The 18,067-nt window shown below is 55.2% G+C and overlaps 1 protein-coding gene across 2 annotated transcripts; it reads right to left on the bottom strand.

Annotated features, from left to right (window-relative positions):
- Positions 1-2,377: 2,377 nt before the first annotated feature.
- On the bottom strand, positions 2,378-17,773 carry SALL1 (spalt like transcription factor 1). 2 transcript variants are annotated; one of them, XM_081118986.1, is made up of 4 exons: positions 17,729-17,773; positions 16,639-16,731; positions 4,342-7,751; positions 2,378-3,252 (listed from the first exon to the last, which is right to left on the bottom strand). In XM_081118986.1, the coding sequence occupies exons 2-4, from the start codon at positions 16,712-16,714 to the stop codon at positions 2,812-2,814; spliced, it is 3,927 nt and encodes a 1,308-aa protein (XP_080975112.1). In that variant the 5' UTR covers positions 16,715-16,731; positions 17,729-17,773; the 3' UTR covers positions 2,378-2,811. The 2 variants fall into 2 exon arrangements, with proteins under 2 accessions (XP_080975112.1, XP_080975113.1); XM_081118987.1 differs by lacking the exons at positions 16,639-16,731; positions 17,729-17,773 and adding an exon at positions 7,847-8,056.
- Between the last annotated feature and the right edge of the window lie 294 nt (positions 17,774-18,067).

Raw genomic sequence — 18,067 nt, 5'->3', positions numbered from 1 at the left:
GGGGGCGCGCAGGTGGCGCTCGGTGGGTGGCGCGGGCGGCGGGCGAGCCGGGGACAAAGGCGGGGGGCCCGCAGAGACCCCGACGCCCCACCTTCTCCGAGGGCCGGAGAGTCCCTCTAAACGCCAAGCTGCTTTGGCGCCTCTTCGCTCGCTTTCAGAAAACGCTGGAAGGGAGGAAGGAGGCTGGTGGTTAGAGGGGAAGGAGCTCGCCCGGCCCCGCCCGGACCGCCCGTCGCGCGGAAACGGACGCGCAGCCCGCGTGGCTGCGGGCGAGTGGGAGCGGGGGGGGGGGGCGCGGGGTCCCCCTGCGGCCGCGCTCTCGGGGCGGCCGGCCCGCCCTTGGAAAGGCAGGCGAGGCGCAGGGCGCACGCCGCCAGCCTGCTCCTCTCGGTGGCCAGCGGCCTCCGACCCCTAGCGGGTCCCCAGGGCCAGGGGCCGTTTCCGGGAGAAGCACCCCGACCCTGCCCACGCGCGCCGGGGCGCCCAGCCACGGGAAGGGGCCGGACGCCTCCTTCCCAGCGAACACGCCCCCTTAGGCCCGCGCGGGGCCAGAGCCTCTGGGCAGAACTCGGCCCCTCCCGCGCTGCTCGCTCCGGAGCAACCGGGCGGGTGGCGGGGCTGCGGCGCGAACCAGAACCCGGTCCCCTCGGGGCTCGCGAGCCGCGACGACGGCACCGCAGCCCCCGCAGCCCCCGCCGCGCCCGCCGCGCGCGCCGCTCGCGCCTCCAGCCCCGCCCTCTCCTGGCTGCGGCGCCCGCTCCCGCACAGCGCCCACCCCCCAGGAGGCCGGGCCTCGTGCCCAGGCTGAGCCCCGCACTTTGGGCGCCCCCTCGGCGCGGGGACACCCCCCAGCCTGGCGAGGCGCCCCGCTGGCCTGCGCCCTCAAGGAAACTTGGACTGGAAGGCGGCCCAATGCGCGGGGTCATGGGCGGCCAGTGGCGCGCCGCTTCCCTGGAGGAAAGAGGTCGCGGACCCTCCTAGACAGCAGCTCCCACCCCGCCCGTTTGCTCCCCCAAATAGTGCCCAGGAGGAAACGTGTTCCCGTAAACGGGAGGGAGGAATCAGGCTGCACTCTGACGTCGCAGGGCTCAGGTGGAGCCTGCAGACCCTTGGCAATGGCCTTTCCTTTCAGAACCGCCCAACAGGCCGAGGGAGAAGCGCGAGGGGCTGAGCCGGGCTGCGCACGGCCCGCGTGGGGACCCCGGGGCGACGCCTCTCCAGCCCCAGGAAAGAGCCTCCGCGTCCGGGAGGCGAGACCCGCAGCTGGGCCACAGCCGGTCCGAGTGGGTCCCCGCGTCCCGCTCCAGGGCACCCCCGGGCGGGGGACCGCCAGGGACAACTCTGCATTTCATTCCTCCCCCCTTTTCTTGGCTGGGGGTTTGTGAGAAGGGCGGCCAAACACCTAACAGTTACTGGGGAAAAGATCTAGATCCTCGAAATAAAAAATAGAGGAAAACCACAGGCCCGAGCAAACCTGTTTCTGCTGCGCTTTTTTACAGTTCCTTACTCAGAGAGAGACACACCCACATACACAATTTACGGGTGCCTGGGGAAAGGTTAAACTACATTTCAGGGCCTGGCTAAATAGAAAATGCGCTCTAGAAACACAGACACGGTATTTTGTTTTATCTGTTGCAAAAAAAAAAAATGTATTTGATTACTTGAGTAAAATTACAGTATCTCTGTTGTTAGTAAGTATTAAATGTTAAAGAAATCGGACCCCCCCCTTTCCTTTCAACTTTCCAAGAAAGTGCATGTAACAGTCCAATTTGTTTTCTTCCATACCTAATACAAAATAAGCCGACACTATACCTGCTCTCTTGATCAAGAAGAAGCATTTGCTCTCGTAAGGAACATATGTACATTTTAATGAAAGTGATATTTCTCACTGTATGTACAAGAGCAGCTACATTTTCTCCACCGAAGGTTGTTCCAGATGCTATACTTAGCAGCACTGTGAAATTCCAGCACACGTTTGCTATTGTGAATATATACCTACAAGGCAAAGGGTTACGTCTCAGTTCCCACTACCAAAACAACACTTGCATTTTCTCTAAGGAATTCTGCGTGCTTATACTGTACAGAAACCTAGGAACACTGAGGAAGACTCAAGTAAAAAGCACAATACAAAGAGCAGTTCAGAACGGAAACGGTTAAATCTACAAAGGAAAAAAAAAAACAACCAAAAAAAACCTAAAGGGCAAAAAAACTAAAGGACAAAAAAAAAACCAAAAAAAAAAAAAAACCCCCAAAAACAAAAACCCAAACCTTTCAAAGAACCACACTGTTCAGTCTGTACTTTTCAGTCCTTTCCCTAATTCTGTTTAGAAAGATTAGACAATGTGTTTGCTGAGAAAACGTTCCAGCAGGATCAAAGTGTACATTTATATACAGACTTTTATTAGAGACCTAATGCATCACGGAGGCATTGCATCAACACCAGATTCATATTAAACTGGGTATAGAAAATAAGTTAATGCCAGATTAAGACCGCCTAGCAGGGCAACTTGCAATTGCCATAAATGTTACAGCAAGTTTACAGCACTCTAGTCAATTAGTATTTAGTCCAAAATACAGAAGACCAAAGTTAACGCTTGCATCCTGTCTGCAAAGCAAGGTTATATCACTAATAAATAAGCTTTCTTAGAACTCTAGAAGTTGAACAAGGTACGAAAGAATGTGTTCGTCGTGGGGTCGAGTTCGGCAATCTGGGGGAACCGGAAGGTGGGGGGCCCGGGTGAGGGGAGGCGGCCGCAGCCGTGGCCTGGGTCTGAGCGGGAAGGCTCGCCCGGCGCTCCAGCCGGAGCCGCCCTAACTGGTGACGATCTCCTTGCTGTCCTCCACGAAGCGCGTGAATCGGAAGCTGGCGGCGTTCTCGCTGCTAGCCATTTTCTCCAGGCCGGCCAGCGGCGCGCTGGGCTCCGAGTTCTGAAGCTTCTCCAGGTTGCCCGTCAGCCCGCTGATAGGCGAGCTGCTCCCGCTGCCCAGGCTCCCGGGGATGGGGGGGATGCCACCATTCTGAATGACGGAGATCTCGTTGGCCTTCATGGCCAAGCCGTTGGAGAGCGCCGCAGCGTACTGATTCCAGAAGCTGGAAGGATCCCCGCTTCCTGACCTGGCCGCCAAATCCTTCTGGAACATTTCTGGGAACTTGACGGGATTGCCTCCTAGAAAGGTCATGGGGCCGTCCACGGAGAGCCGCCGGCCCCGCCGCGCGGGGGTGCTGTTCCACATGTGAGTGCCCATGTGCACCTGCCGGGAGAGGGGGAGGGGGAGAGAGGGAGGGAGGGAGAGAGGAAGCTTAGTAGCTGGATCTGTTTCAACTCACATCCCAACGACGCTCAGCAACGCTGGAGGTCTAAATGTCTAACGTCTATTCCTACTACGTTCCAGACGGTGGAAAATCTTTGGGCCATCCAAGCCAAAGATTAGTAATAACCTGTTCGCTCTCTGCAGCCCTGGGCCACCTCTCCTCCTGGGCAGAGATGCCTTAATTACCCCTTTTTATTACCCCTATTTAGCTTATAATGGCCTCACACGGGCCAGTCGGTTGCAGATAGCCCCTTTCAGGGTCAGAATTGTTACGTGCAACGGTGAGTATTGTATGTGACACCCTTTACCCTATAAACGTCCTTTTCAGATGGGAGGAAAGTACCCCTCGCTGATTGCCCATCGGAGGGCCTTGCGTGGAGAGAAACGCCAGAAAGTAATTATTCATCTCGCATTACTGGCAGCAATCTCTAGAGAAATACTCTGTCAACAGAAAAATGTACACAGTGAGAGCGCTCAACTGTTGCTCTAGAACTTAAGCATATTTGCTTTATTTCCAACACATATCAGTAGGAAGTGTTGTCTAATCAATTATCATAATACCCATTAGTGAGGAGTGACGTGATTGTTTTTAGAAAAACAAACCGTGCTGGCCTGCATAGTTGTGGAAAGGAGATGCACAGGCCGAGGAGAGCTGTAATTATTAAGTGATCCGGGCAGAGCACAGGCCACATGGAGGCTTTAATCAATACCCCATGGCAATGCCGGGCTGTCTTCCCTGGTAGGTGAAGCAATTCATTTGGTGCACTTAGCGAGACAACGGAGATAGGCCGCTGTTTCGCTTAGGCACCAAATTATTCAGTGCAGGCTGACCTTCAGCCAGCTGCAGCCTGGCCTGGCCCCTGCCATGCGCCTGACCCGCTCGGGCACCGTGTCCCCACGAGCGGGCACGTGCAGCGGGTTCCCTGGGCGCCTGGGCTGCCGACTCTGGGAGCATGCACTACGGACACGGAAGGGCCCCCGGAGAGAGGGCCGATGGTGGCTGGGGGACGTACAGGTGGACGGAGGTACCTTAAGATTGCCTTTTGTGGTGAAAGCTCTTCCACAAATGGTGCAAGCAAAGGGTTTCTCTCCAGTGTGAGTTCTCTCGTGGATCTGCAGGGCGCTAGATGAGGAGAAGGTCTTGCCACACGTGTTGCAGTAGTGCTGTTTGGGAGTCCTCCTGGGCAGGGCCGGCAGCAGGACCGGGGACGGGGCGGAGGACGACAGAGGCCCGGGGGGAACGTGGCCGGTGGGGGGGTCCTTACTGTCCTGAGGAGTAACGTGCACAAAGCCGTTCACCTCCGTTTTGATGAGAGATGACAAGGAGTTGGCGGGGATGGCCGCCGAGTTCTGACTGGGGCCGAGGCTGGCGCTGGGCTCGAAGAGCTGGGACGGGAGGTCTCGCATCTGATGTGTCAACATGTGCTGTTTCAGATTACCCTTTGTGGAAAAGCCACGATTGCAAACTGTGCAAATAAACGGTCTCTCTTTGGTATGACTTCTGTAGTGAATGTCCAAGGCACTCTGACAAGCAAAGGTTTTGCCACAAATGTCGCAAGCAGTATTTTTAAATTTACCCCGGTCTCTGAAAGGAAAGAGGACCCCCAAAGACTCTTCCTTGATGATTTTCTCTGTGTGGCTCGACGTCAGATCCAAAGCCCCGCCGTTCACCGGAGTGGGCGACAGACCGTTGGCGAACTCGCCCGGGGCCGCTCTCGGTGGCCTCTCCTCCACGCCGGGCGACTTGTGGAATTCCTGGGTGCTGTTGGCTGGGGACAGAGCCTGCATGGAAGAGGTGGACTCGGAGGCGGCCGGGCTGCCCGCGCTCTGGCTCTCCATGTCGCCGCCCACGGAGGACGAGTCGTTGGTCAGGCCGTCCCCCTCCACGGACCCGTTCTCCACCGACTTCAGGCTGGCCTGCAGCTGCTCCGCCAGGCCGGCGCTGATCATCTTCATCTGGTTCTCCAGAGCAGCGATGCTCGACACCTCCAGGGGCAGAGGCGAGGAGGACAGGCTGTCCTGGGACGCGTCCGCGGACTTGGGCGTGTCGGGGATGCTGCCCTCGGGACAGTCCTCCATGTTTTCATCGGAGAAGTTGTCTAGGTCATCGAAATTTTTCTCGTCGAAGGAGCCCGTGTCAGACTCCATGGACTCGGGGTAGCTGTCGGGGATGGGGGTGTTGGGGATCTGGCCCCCCATGTGCATGCGGATGTGCTGCTGCAGGACCACGGCGTTGGTGAACTTCTTCTGGCAGATGGGGCAGGAGTGCTGCACCCTGAGCGGGGGCATAGCACGGTGCACGCTGTAGTGGGTTTTCAGGTTCCCTTTCGTGGTGAAGGCTCGGCCGCAGATCTTACACTTGAAGGGCCTCTCGCCGGTGTGCGTCCGGTAGTGCATCTTCAGGGCGCTCTGGCAGCTGAGGACCCGGTGGCAGATGATACACTCATTGGGGTCGGTGGCCTTCTTGTCAATGTTTTCCACCAGCTGCTGAAGCTTGGACGTCTCCGATGCCTGCGCCGAGTCCAGGAGCCCCCCGAAAGGAAACTTCGCCTTGAACTGCTCGGACATGAGCGGCAACAAGGGGTTGGTGAAGGCGGTGGCACTGGCTGGGCCGCAGTCCGCCGCCGGGGAGCTCAGGGTGCCGGCGCCCGCCGCTGGGGCTGAGCTGGCGACCGCGCCGCTCTCTTCGCTTTTGCCACCAGGGGGTGGCACCGCGGACCCTTCAGCCTCCTCGGGGAGCCCACCCAGGTTTCTCGCCGCGGGCTCAGGAGCCCCGGAGTCGCTTTTGACGGAGCCTGGGGGGCTGGCGGTGGAATGGCTGATGGGGATGGGGGCTGGCTCTTCGGTCTTGATGAAGGGGGTGAGGCTCGGGAGGGTCGGGGGCAACGGCAGGCCGACCGAAGTGGTGAGGGTGGGCAGGACCGGTTTGGTGTCCAGCCAGCTGGTGACTGGCTTCTCTGGGGGGATGGACATGCCATACGGGATGCCGGTACTGGTGGGGATGTTGTCCAGGTGCTCAGGCACGGGGTAGGGGTTCATCTGGATGTGAGGGTACTTTTCCTTGTGGCGCTGGAAGTGGACCTTGAGGTTGCCCTTGGTGGAGAACCTGTTCCCGCAGATGTTGCACTTGAACGGCCTCTCCCCGGTGTGGGAGCGCAGGTGGATCTGCAAGGCACTGTCGCTCCCGAAGACCTTGGCGCAGAACCTGCACTTGTGTTTGAAGAACGCCTCGTCTGAGGCGCTCTTGGCTTCGAAGGCAGTGACATTTGGTGGCTTGCTTTTCCTTTGCTGGGCCAAGGCGGACAAGGGGTTCAAATCCTCTGCAGTTGTTCCGACGTTGGGCAAAGGGCTGGGGAACACGGAATTAGCAGGGGCCGGCTGAGGTAGAAGTGGATTAGACGCAGGGCTTAATAAGCTGCTTATTGCAAAAGCTGGTGAGGGGGATGCCGAGACCACCGGGCTGCCGGCGTGGGAGGCGCCGGCGCCCGAAGCCACCTTCTCGGAGGACGGGGTGGTAGCCGCTGTCGCCAGGATGTTCACGTGGGGGGAAGAGCCGCTGTTGGATGGGGTGACGGTGTTGCCAGAGCTGCTCTGAGGTAGCTGGACTGGGGGGAGCTGCTTCACTCCGCTGATGCTGGCAGACTGGCTGGCCAGGCTCTGTGCTAACCCGGCCGCGGCTGCCAGCTGCTGAGATAAATGGGAACTTAGTGTGGACAAGGGGTTGGCAGATGTTCGTAAGATACCTGGAGAAGGGCTAGAAGATGTTGGCAAGTCTGCGTTCTGAGAGGCCAACAGCAGGATTTGGTGACGAATCTGCTCGATCAGCTGCAGCTGATGAATCTGCTGCTGCTGCAGAGCCAGGAGCTGCTCCATGAGGGCGGGCACGGCCAGCTTGCCCCCCGAGGCCCCGCCGCACCTCGCCTCCTGGGAGAACTGGGCCACCGCCACCTTGGTGCTCTGGAGGTTCTCGATGATGACGTTGCTGTTGATCACGGAGAAGTTGCCCAGTGTCGTCAGGTCCCCGAGTTGAGGTAGAGAGGTTGTGGTCGCTGAGGTACCTGTGGAGGAGCCGCCGGTGCCGCCGGGGGGGGCGCCGGGGGGGCCGCCGCTCTGGGCGCCCCCGCGGCCCTTGTCGGCCCCCTGGGCCTCCACCTCCATGGACTCGTCCCGGCCAAGCCCGTGGTGCCCGTCGGCTCGGTCTGGCTTGGCGGCCGCGTCATTCACTCGCTCGTCGGGGTTCTCCGGAGGGGGGCTGGGGGAGAAGGTTTCGGGTGGGGAGGCTGGACTTTCATTGACGATTAAAACGAGCTGATTTTTAGTGCAGTTCTTCTTGTGGAGCAGAAGATCTGATAACTCAAAGAACTCGGCACAGCACCGGCCACAGACGTGGGCGTCCTTGCTCTTAGCGGTGCGACTCGGTTGTCCCTTCTCTGCGTTGCCTGCAAACATCAAAGGTGCAGGGTTAGGAAGGAAGCCAGGACACGGCCACCTATGGCTTCAAAAACAAGGCGGGGGCTGACCCACCGCTTTCTACCTGTGAAACTCGAAACCGTCACCCCCGAAAACCAGTCCATGTTACCCAGGGACGTTCGTAATTACACTTGAAGGACGTTGGAGGAATTCCTACCCATCTGGTATCTCAGAGAGTCCCGGCCTTCCGATAACCCATCAAAATATAAAATACTACGAACCGAAGACCCGGGTGCATCATGAAAGTCCATAGCTAAATATCGATTTCCAATACCCCACACACCTTACTGTCTACTCCTCCAGAGAGGGCCCGGCAGCCGCCGTGAGGACTTATTAGGCCCCCGAGTTTCTGTCAACCTTACTCATTTTCAACCGATTCGAAGATATCTGTGACAGTTGGTTCTGTCACTAAACTAATTTGTAGTCATTCAGGTTCCAATCTGTTGTTGACAAGGAGGAAAGAAATGCACGGCCCCAAGTTGAAGACTGACAACTTGGAAATCGCCTCCCGCCCCTACCTAGGACTCGGGCTAAGTCAGGTCGGCGACACACACGCTGTGGCCACGTCGGTAACAAATCCTCCGCACGCTGAATACAAAAGAGAAAGCCACAGCCACCCACACACACACACACACAATGCGGAGAAACACAATAGTCATAACCCACTACAAGGCCCGCCTGGCATCTATATATCACCCCGTGGCATGTTTATTTTTAAAATTAAAGAATGCAACCCCGGCTACCCCGCCACTAATCAAGGAATATATATATCTCGAGGCTCCCACTGGCAACAGGATGCCTCCAGATAGTTCATCAAAAGCGCTCCTTCTATCTATAAAGCCGGCATGGGGTTTACGTTTCTGACTGAACATCAACTTTAAGGAAGGTGTGCAGTTGCGGGGAAGTGAAGAAATGATTCTCGGCGTAGAGTCTGAGAATGCTTCGCCTTTCTCCTGCTCTGAATGCCTTTAAAAACAGTTTGCTCTTAACTGTTACCAATTGTTTAACAGATTGTCCTGAACCTTTCATTATAAAAAAATCCCTTTATTTCATGTTTGTTTCCACTGGTTGCTCAGATTTCTTCTCACTAAGATCCATTTGTAAATTCAACATAAAAATCTCCAACTCCAAGCTCACACCCTATTCAAAGGCAGGCTGGCGTCCCATTGTTTCCCAGCATGGGGAACACCAACTTCTGTTGTACAAATGGTGTGTGGTCATCTCCGAAGGCTGTGAAAAAAAAAAAAAACTGTTTAATTCAAGGATTACCTCCCTGCATGCTTTTCTGCAGAACCGAGTCAGATAATAGTTAGTTTCCATGACTTCCAAATTGAATCTCCCAGAAAACTTGCAGGGGGAAAAAAAACCAACCTAATTGTGAATCTGAATAAATGCAAAATGAAAATGCTACTTTTTCAGTAAACTTAGAGTCAACTCAAAAGAGCCAGCCGTTTGCCTTTTGGTAGTGAACATAAAAAAGACAAAGAAAAAAAAAAAAAAGAAAAAAAGGAAAGAAACAAGGCTTGAGTTGCTCAGCATTCCAGAAAATATAATTAATACCTAAATACTGACTTCTGAAAATTCCTCAAGTCTGTGCCTCCGTGGTGCGGGGCTGAGCAGAAGCCCTGGGCAAGTATACGGACGGTGTCCACACTTCACTCAGGGGGTGCTGAGCAGCTAAGTTATACTTAACACGCCGGCTTTCCCAATACCCATCTTTGAATCTCCACGGGGACAGGGTGCAAAATGCATTAACAATACCAGACAAATCTTAGTGGGAGCAGAGAACACCAATAACGATTCTGTTTTAATTTAATGTCTAATCATCCTAATTGTCGCCGGATTCCTGTGCACATTCGAGGTGCTGTGTGAAGCAGTTTCTGTCTCTCTCTCTTCCTGCCTTAAAATAATATAAACAAAATATTAAACGAAATTCGCTAAAGTTATGTTGCTTCACTTGGGACAAAAATAATGTGACAAAAATTCTGTTTAAAGCTTCGTATTTTGACAACCAATTTTAAATGATGCATCCATTTCGGATGCTTATTTTAAACGAGGAAATGCAATTCCTAATATATTCACAGAAATGTTATTTCTTTCTCTTTGCACATTTCCATATGTAATGGTTATGTTTCCATCTACTTTTACAGCCAATTATGAAGGAACAAAAGCTATTCTGTTTGTTCACACATTTTCAACAAAATGCATTAAAACTATTATGTCAGCATGTTCTATTAAGCTCTGCATTCAGTGGAAAATACTTTTCAACCAGCTCACATTTATCAAAACATAAAGCCACTTTAAAACACAGTTTTGCTTGGTCAGCTGGGCTTAGACAAATAATGACAGATTCAGAACTAAATAACTAGCAAGGGAAATCAGAAAACTGACTTCATCAATTGTACACATTACAATGTAGTTGCTTCAAATATTTAGCACATCTGTGCTCACGATTAAAGGGCATTTTAATTTTTTGTAACTTGCAAACATCTGATATTCTCATAATAGAGAGAGAAAATAAAAAAGGTTACTCTACAGGATTCAGCCAATTGTTACTTACTTTACAGTGCTCGAGTTCTACGTTTGTGCTGCTTTGAGATTCACTTGAGAATTTTCAAGTTTTTCAACCTGAACATTTTTATATTTAAGATGGTGCTAAATGGACGGAAAATACAGATGCTTAAAATAAATGCCTGCTTGCTTCTAAGAAAGAGACTGTTAAAGAGTTGCTCACATTTTAGCTTAGATTTTCGAAACATTTTAATAAGCTGACATTTGATCTCACTGTAGAGTCAACTAATTTAATTTCCTGATGTTTATGAACGCCAAAAAAAAAAAAAAAAAATTCCTGGTATCTATTTTGATTTATTTCAAAAGCAGGTGTCACTACACTGTTAATAGCTCTTAACTTTAAATCTATCTGCATTCTGAACAGAATTCTAATGAAACAGCTTTTAAATAAAGATAAAACATGAGGACTAGTTTGAATCTTTACTAAAGGGAATATTTTAAGTCACAATAAGATACACACACTAACATGTTCTAATTCATTTTTCTGACTGTCTGCTACCTTGTATCTCTGAATAATCTGTTACACAGGATTGCAACTGGTGACCCCATTATAGTAAATACAGTTGCCTTGTTCCCTGTGTTATGGTGAAAATAACATGCCAGCTCCTTTTCTGTGGATTTTGCATGCAAAGTAGAGTAATTTTGTAATCCTGGTCAGATAACAAGATTTAAGAAGCAGTGGGTTTTTTAAGTATGGATACACAAAAAGATATTTGGAATTTCCTGGTGGTTTTTTTTGGAGGGGGCGGGGAGAGGGTGATCTTACAGCTCCATCCAATTTATACTAAAATCCCAAATGCTTCAGTTCTTGTTGTACGATTTAGGTGCTTGATGCCCAATTCAAATTTGTCAGTTTTTCATCATCTGAACCAAACATTGCAGAACAGGAGGCAGAAAACTGAAGCGTTCCAGGATATCTGTCTACTGAGAAAACAAAAATAAAACTATGCCCCACACAGCAAGGTTTAGCCAGCCGGCGGGGTGGGGGTGGGGGGAGCAAACCAAAACAAAACAACCTTCTACCACGCTGGGTTTTCTTTCTTGGAGCCCCCCGGAAAGAGCCTCCCCTTTACTTCCCCGAACCTGAAGATCACATTCACATTTTTAACAGACCCTCTCGTGACCGTGATTTTGGAGCCTGTAATTTTAACAGGCTCTTCCTTTTCTGTGGGCCAATGGAGAAAGGCGATCGCAAACATTTTTGATTTATTGGCCTTTTTAATTTAATTTAATTTTTTTAATTTTTGGCACAGACCTGGGAAAAGCCTGAACCTGAACGTCCAGCTTAAAATTCCCAAGAAACTGTAAACAGCACCACATATGCTGTGCATATTTTCAGCCACGTCCTAAGTTTCCTCTGTGCACTATGCAACCAAATGACAAATTTCCTGGCACCCCCCAAGTTCCTCCAGTGCTCCGATCCGGCCCAGGATCTTCTCGCGTGGGCGAGTACCAGGGACATCTTTGAAAAACACCAAGACGCCCCTTTGCAAACAGGGCTTCGAGCCCCCCTAACGCACACAAGGAGCGAAAAGGGGGAAAATGTCTTCCCCGTGGAGGAATCAAACTGAACACTAGATGGGGTTCCAGTTGCGAGGGTTTGTTCAAAAACTTCTTTGTGGCTTTGCTATTCCAGTGACGCGTAAAAGAGAGACTCCTTAAGGCGAGATCTAAACTTCGGCTACATAAACATTGGCAAAGGCACAGAAACTAAATCCCTGTTGTTTGAGGGTAAAGCCGAGCTATGGGAACTACCTGTCAATCTTCCCCTTCGGGGGTCTGGCATCTGAGGGTGACCGGGCAATAAGGTTAGGAAAAGAAGCCAAGCTGATAAGGTGAAACTAAAATAAACTACCAACTTCCTGCTAAGTGACTAGCGAGGCTCAATCTGGGGGTCACCGGGAAGACACCGAAGGACATATTATGATCTGGACCTTGTCACCTTAGCATGGGAGGGGGCCGGCAAAGGTTAAAACAGCCCGACACATCTCGGGTTTTTTTCCTAAAGCCTGGCCCACAAACTTCGTGCTTGTGTGGGGGAGGGGTGGTGGTTCTGGGGTAATTTACCACCTCCTTGGCTAAACTGCCGAATGACTCCAGTTTGGGTAATCTAAGAATATTTCAGGAGACCCGGCTAGCTGGCCAGGGTGCGTCTTAGAAAAACCGAATTAGGGCTGCAGGGGGGATTCGGTTTGGTGGATACGTAGGGCTTGGTTTCTAACGATTTCAAAAAACTCAGGGAATGACTCGTCTACCAATTTCGTCCCCAGGTTCCCAGGAAGGTTTTCACGTTAAAAACACACCCCTGGCAGGGTTTTGCCTTTGAAAGGACAGTTGGTGGAGACAACCGGCTACCTGCAACTATAGAAAGAAATGAAATAACGTCCCCCAAGAAGGACCTATACATTGGCCTACACACTATAGCAGGAACTTGATGTAAAATAAACCCCAAAACATTCAGTATCACAAATTCCCTTTACAACAGTCTCTCAGGCTTTGCTGGTGTTTGTCTTTAACATTTTAGGGAGTCTGTGCAGCCCCCCAGAAGCAAGTCCCCCAACCAGTTTGCATTTTCTCATCCAGAATCTCCCATCACGCGACAAACTTAAAAAACAGGCCTGATGACACATAAATTCTTTGCAACTGCCTTATCTTGCAGGTGTCCGTTTTTCAAAAAACAACAACACCACACACACACACACACACACACACACACACACACACACCCTAATTCATTACAGTTCTCTCTAACCTTTTGGGCCCAGAAATCAATATGTAGTCATTAAGCTGCTCACGATGAGGAAATTATTTTAGTAAATAATAGAATTTCATTATTAATATAAATAAGAGGAATTTTTATGATGCTTTATATGACACTGTTTTATCTGCAGTTCTTGGTGGTTTTAGCTTTCTCCCAATGTTATCTTTTCCTTGAAAAACAAAAACAAAAACAAAGCTGAGCCCCAAAGAGCACCAAAAGTCTTTCTTAATAAATGAATGGGCCATCCGCGTAGTTACAGGAATCTTAAAAACACCACCCAAGGAAGAAACACCGACACACACATGTACACACACATTTCTAGTAACGCAGCCACATAGAAAACCCTGAGATCCAAACGTGTCCCTTCCTCAGGGCTGTTTACCTCGGTAAACACCTCCCAGTGCAGGGATCTTCCCTCACATAATCCAAGACTTGTTGAATGGCACTTAAGAGACGGGTCATATTTGCCATAATCTCGCTTTCGTAAGAGACAGGACAATTCCCAAGTTTATTTTAGGGTGTTTCTGGTGTTTCAGCCTCACTACAGTAAGAATTAAAATGTGAGCACTGTAAGACTGACCAAACACTCTAATTTTCTTGAACTTGTTCCAGTGACGTTATCGGTGTGGCTGTCTAGCATGGCTCATGGCTTCTTTGTACGCACGCACACACACACGCACACACACGCACACACACGTGCGCACACACACACCCATGCACACAGCAGCGGCCCTGGCTGCCCACGGCCTGGGGAGTCGCTTGGCTACTGGGAGTGGGGTCCACAAACTCTCCAAGGTTCCACTCCAGGCAGAAGCCATAACAGCACCCGGCCAGAGCACCCGCTAGAGGTGAGCTTACGATGTCCCGTGTTTCATGTGCCACAGTTTAAGACCATTTCAAGATAAAAGAAAAAGGAACACCGCTGTTTGAGTAAGGGTTCGGCTTCTAAAAATTTAACCACCTTTTACTTACGTGAAAGAAACGCAACCCCTAGACAGAAAAACCCCAAGCCCTACAACTGCTTGAAGCATGTGCTGTGTGTGCGGAGAGACCCGGAGGTGGCTGAGCCCACTGCGGAAAACTGGCGACTTTCGAAGGGAACTGAGGCGCGTCCCCAACCCTGGCCCCCAGGATCTCACAACCGTTCCCAAGCGGAGGGAACTGGAGTGTGCAAGGCCCGCCTGTAAGTCAGACCTGCAGGAGGATTAGTTGTGTACTAATATTATTACAACATACTAAATCCTGTAACCCCGTTACAAAACCTACCCTCTGGGCAGCTTCTCCCAAACTTATTGTTCAACCACGTGAAAGCAGTCATAACCTAAAACCATTTACTACCGAAGCAAGGGGGTGGGGAGAGGTGAGAAAGGGGCTGGGAGGGGGATGTTTCCTACCCGGCCCTCGGTTTACTGCTTCTCAGGACAATGAACCAGCTTTTGGGGGTAAAAAGGGAAGGAAGGAAGGAAGGAAGGAAGGAAGAAAGGAAACTTGATTCAGTTACTTAATTAACTTACCTCAAAGCTCAAATAAACTAAAAAAGTCCTAATAAATAATAATGGGAAGAGGCAGCGCGCCCCTTTTATGCCGTCGCTTTATGGGGAGCCTTGACTCTTAAAATTCAGATTCCGGAGGCGCCCGAGAAACGCACCGCTCGGCGTCATCGCTCCGCGAAGCCCGGGTCTAATGCTCCCTTTTTTGGGGGGAAAATGTATGAAACCAGCACAAGTTTACCAAAAAAAGACTAAAAAGCTCTCTCTTCGGCTCCCGTCGGCTCGGCGTCTCCTACACTCGCTGTTGACTTGGGCAGTAAGCGAGCGGGGCGCAGGGTCTCCCCAGAAACTCGACGCGAGCGGAGTGTGGGGCGCGCGGAGACCCGCTGAGAAAACCCGGAAAATGCGCGCGGCGGCCGCAGCGGCCTGGGGTCCCTGCACCCCGATTTACCTCGCGGACCCGCTGAGCCTGGGGGCGGAGAGCGGGGTTCAGGGACTCCTAGGGGACTGAGAAACCCCCGAGACTCTGGGTAAGGGCTGACGCCAGAAAAAGTACTGGGGTGGGGCGGGGGGCACATAGAGTAAACAATTTCCTGGATCGGCCTCCGTGCTCCCCAGTTTCTTACGGCTGCCCCCCCATGCCGGGGGTCCTCTGTCCCACTGCCAGCCGGGGTGACGGGCGCGGGAGCGCCCTGGCTTGCCCGCGGGTGCCTGCGCCCCAGCTCTACTGAGAAGCAGGCCTCTGGGGAAGGACCGGAGCGGGGCCGGGCGGCCCAGAGCGTAGTGGGCAGAGGTGCCGATCGAAGGGCAGCTTCTGAGTCCGTCAGGGTCCGGGTCCCTCCTGCATCCCCCCAAAAGCCGCCCGAGGCGAGCATCCCGGGCCGCCCGGAGCCCGGAGCCCGCCCGGGCCGCCCTGGTCCCCGCCGCCCGGGAGCCGAGCCCGGCATCGCCTCCGCGCGGCCTGGGAGCTCCGAGGCCCCTAAAGTGAAACACCTTCAGGGACGAGAAGCGACTCGGGGAGTCTCCCGTCCGTACCCCAAATTTCCTGCCCGATCTCTCGCACTCTCGGCCTTGGCTCCCTTACACAAACTTTGTTCTGGGCTCGGGCGTCCCCTCCGGGACCCCGCGGCTGTCGCCCCCACCGGAGGAGGCGAATGCCGGTTTCAGGGGGACTCTCCTCTGGTTAGAGAGCCCCCCCGGCCCTGAAAAACCACCACTGCGATTCCGGGAAGGACGGGGGTACCACGGCCCTCGGGGGGCGCACACCGAATCGAAGGATTTCTTGGGGCGGGGGTGCATGTGCTGGGAGAGGAGATGCGGGAGTGAAGTCGGGCCGCCGGGCCCCCTCCTCGGGGCGCCTGCCCTGTCTCGGGAGCGACCGGCAGCAGCCCCTTCGCCCCGCCGCGACCCCAGCGAGTCCGGCGCGGGCGCCCCGACACAGGTCCCCATCTTCTTGCGGCTCTGGACCCCCAGAGGCACCCCATTAGGCGGCGCAGGCCCAGGCGGACGGCGGGGGGTGCGCGGGGAGTCCCCAGCTCGGGTCCGGCGCGCGGCACGCAGTCAACTTTCTTCCCGCCGGCAGCAGGGCCCGGCGGCGGAGGCCCGGCCGGGGGCCCCGGGCGCGCGCGGGGAGCGCGGGAGCCCCGCGCAGCCGGTGCCGAGGGCCTCCGCCCGGCCCCGCGCCCCGCGGGACGCCCGGCCCCTGGCGGCCGCCCGGCGGGTGGCGGCCCCGCTCCCGGGAAACGCGGGGACGCAGGAGCGAGGCGGCGCGCCCGCTCTCCTCCCCCGGGAGGACCCGGCGGCTCCGGGAAGGTCCTGCCGGGGGAGGGTCTGCCCTCCGCGCGGCGGCGGGAGCGGGGAAGGCGGGCCGGACACCAGAAAGGAAACCGAGAAGCGCCGAGCCGCCCGGGCGAGCGGGGCCGCGGGGGCGGCGGGCGCGGGGCCCCGCCGCGTGTGCGTGGGTCCGGGTGTGCGTGAGTGTGAGCGCGTGTGTGTGCGCGCGTGTGTGTCCACGGCGCGGGCCGGAGCACTCACCATCTCGCCGGGGGAGCGAGGCCACTTCGGGGTCGGATTGGAAATGTTGAGGCTTCGCTTGCTTCCTCCGCGACATGCTGGCTCAAACATCAGCTGGGGCAGAATAAAAAATTACTAAAAAAAATCTTCTCAAAATTACGGAAATCGAGCGGCGGCGGCGGCGGCGGCTCCCCCCGCCCGCCGGCCCGCCCGCCCCCTCCCCGGCTCCCCGGCCCCGGGCGCAGCGCGCATGTGTCCTGCTATAATTATGATTATCAATAATGCATTGCGATTAATCATAGAGGGGCTCTTTGAAAGGCGATTGGCACCGGGCCAGCGCTATTCAAACCCGCTCGCCTTAATCAATTAGTTCGTGATTTGCTGCAGACCCCTGTCTCTCCGCGCGCTGGCCCAATAAGCCGGCCGCGGGGCTGGCTCTGCGCGCCGCGCCGCCCGGCTCTCGGTTAACCCTCCCCGCGACCGCCGGGGACTCCGCGGCCCGGCCGCCGGGGGCCGGCCTCCCCGCCTCGCCTCCGCGCCCCCGGCGCCCTGGCTCGCGCCCCCTCCCCCGCCCCCTCCCGGGCTGGGCCGACCCAAATTAGCATGCCCTCCCCGGAACGAAGCCTCGGGGCGGGGGTGGGGCCTGGCGGCGGGGGCTGGGACCCGCGCGGCGGGCGCGCAGAACTTCCCAACTCGGGCGCTAGGCGCGCCGGCTCGCGGGGGGAGGGAGTCCCGTGGCGGGATGGGGGGAGGAAGTCCCGTTTCGTGAGTGTTTCTTCGTTTCTTTAAGAGCTACCAGAAAGCAGCCCACCCCCACCCCCATAAAAAAAATAAGCGAGTGGGGAAGAGCCAGCCCCACGCCGGTCCGCCTCCCTCCCTCCGCGCCCGGCCTCCCGCCCGCTCGCCGCCCGCTCGGCGCTCCTCCGCCCCGAGCTCTCCAGCCCCTGGATCCCGGGCTCGCGGGGGTGCGGAGAAGAGGACCCTGGAAAGGTTTGGGAACGTGATGGGTTTGGGGGCTTGGGGGGAGGGGCAGCTCTCCCGGCACCCCGATTCTCCTCCAGAGGCCCCGATCCTCCAGCCTCTCGCTCGCGCCCTCGGTCCCTTTCTCTACCTCGGACATTCCCAGGACAATTAGGGCTGAAGTTTTCGGGAGAGGCAGCCCCGAGCCCGTGGGATAAGGGGCGGCCCGGCTCCGCCCAGGAACCCTCCCGAACTCCCCCCCGCCCCCCGGCTGCCCCGGTTGGCTACAGGGCGCGTCACTCCGCGGGGAGGCGGCGGCGGCGGTGGCGCCGCCGAGCCCGGGGCGGGCGGAGAGCGGGGACCCGCCTGGGATCCGAGTTCAGCTCCAGCCGGGGGGAGGGGAGGGGCCGCCGCTGACCCAGCGCGCGGCGGCGCGGCCCAGCCCGGCCGGGCCCTGGGCGACACGGGTCCCCGGGACCCCTGGGGTCCC

This window comes from Miniopterus schreibersii (genome assembly GCF_964146895.1).
Source record: "Miniopterus schreibersii genome assembly, chromosome: 18".
Classification (NCBI taxonomy): Eukaryota; Metazoa; Chordata; class Mammalia; order Chiroptera; family Miniopteridae; genus Miniopterus; species Miniopterus schreibersii.
Note: the sequence above shows the minus strand (reverse complement) of the source record. Positions and strands in the feature narration are given on the sequence as shown.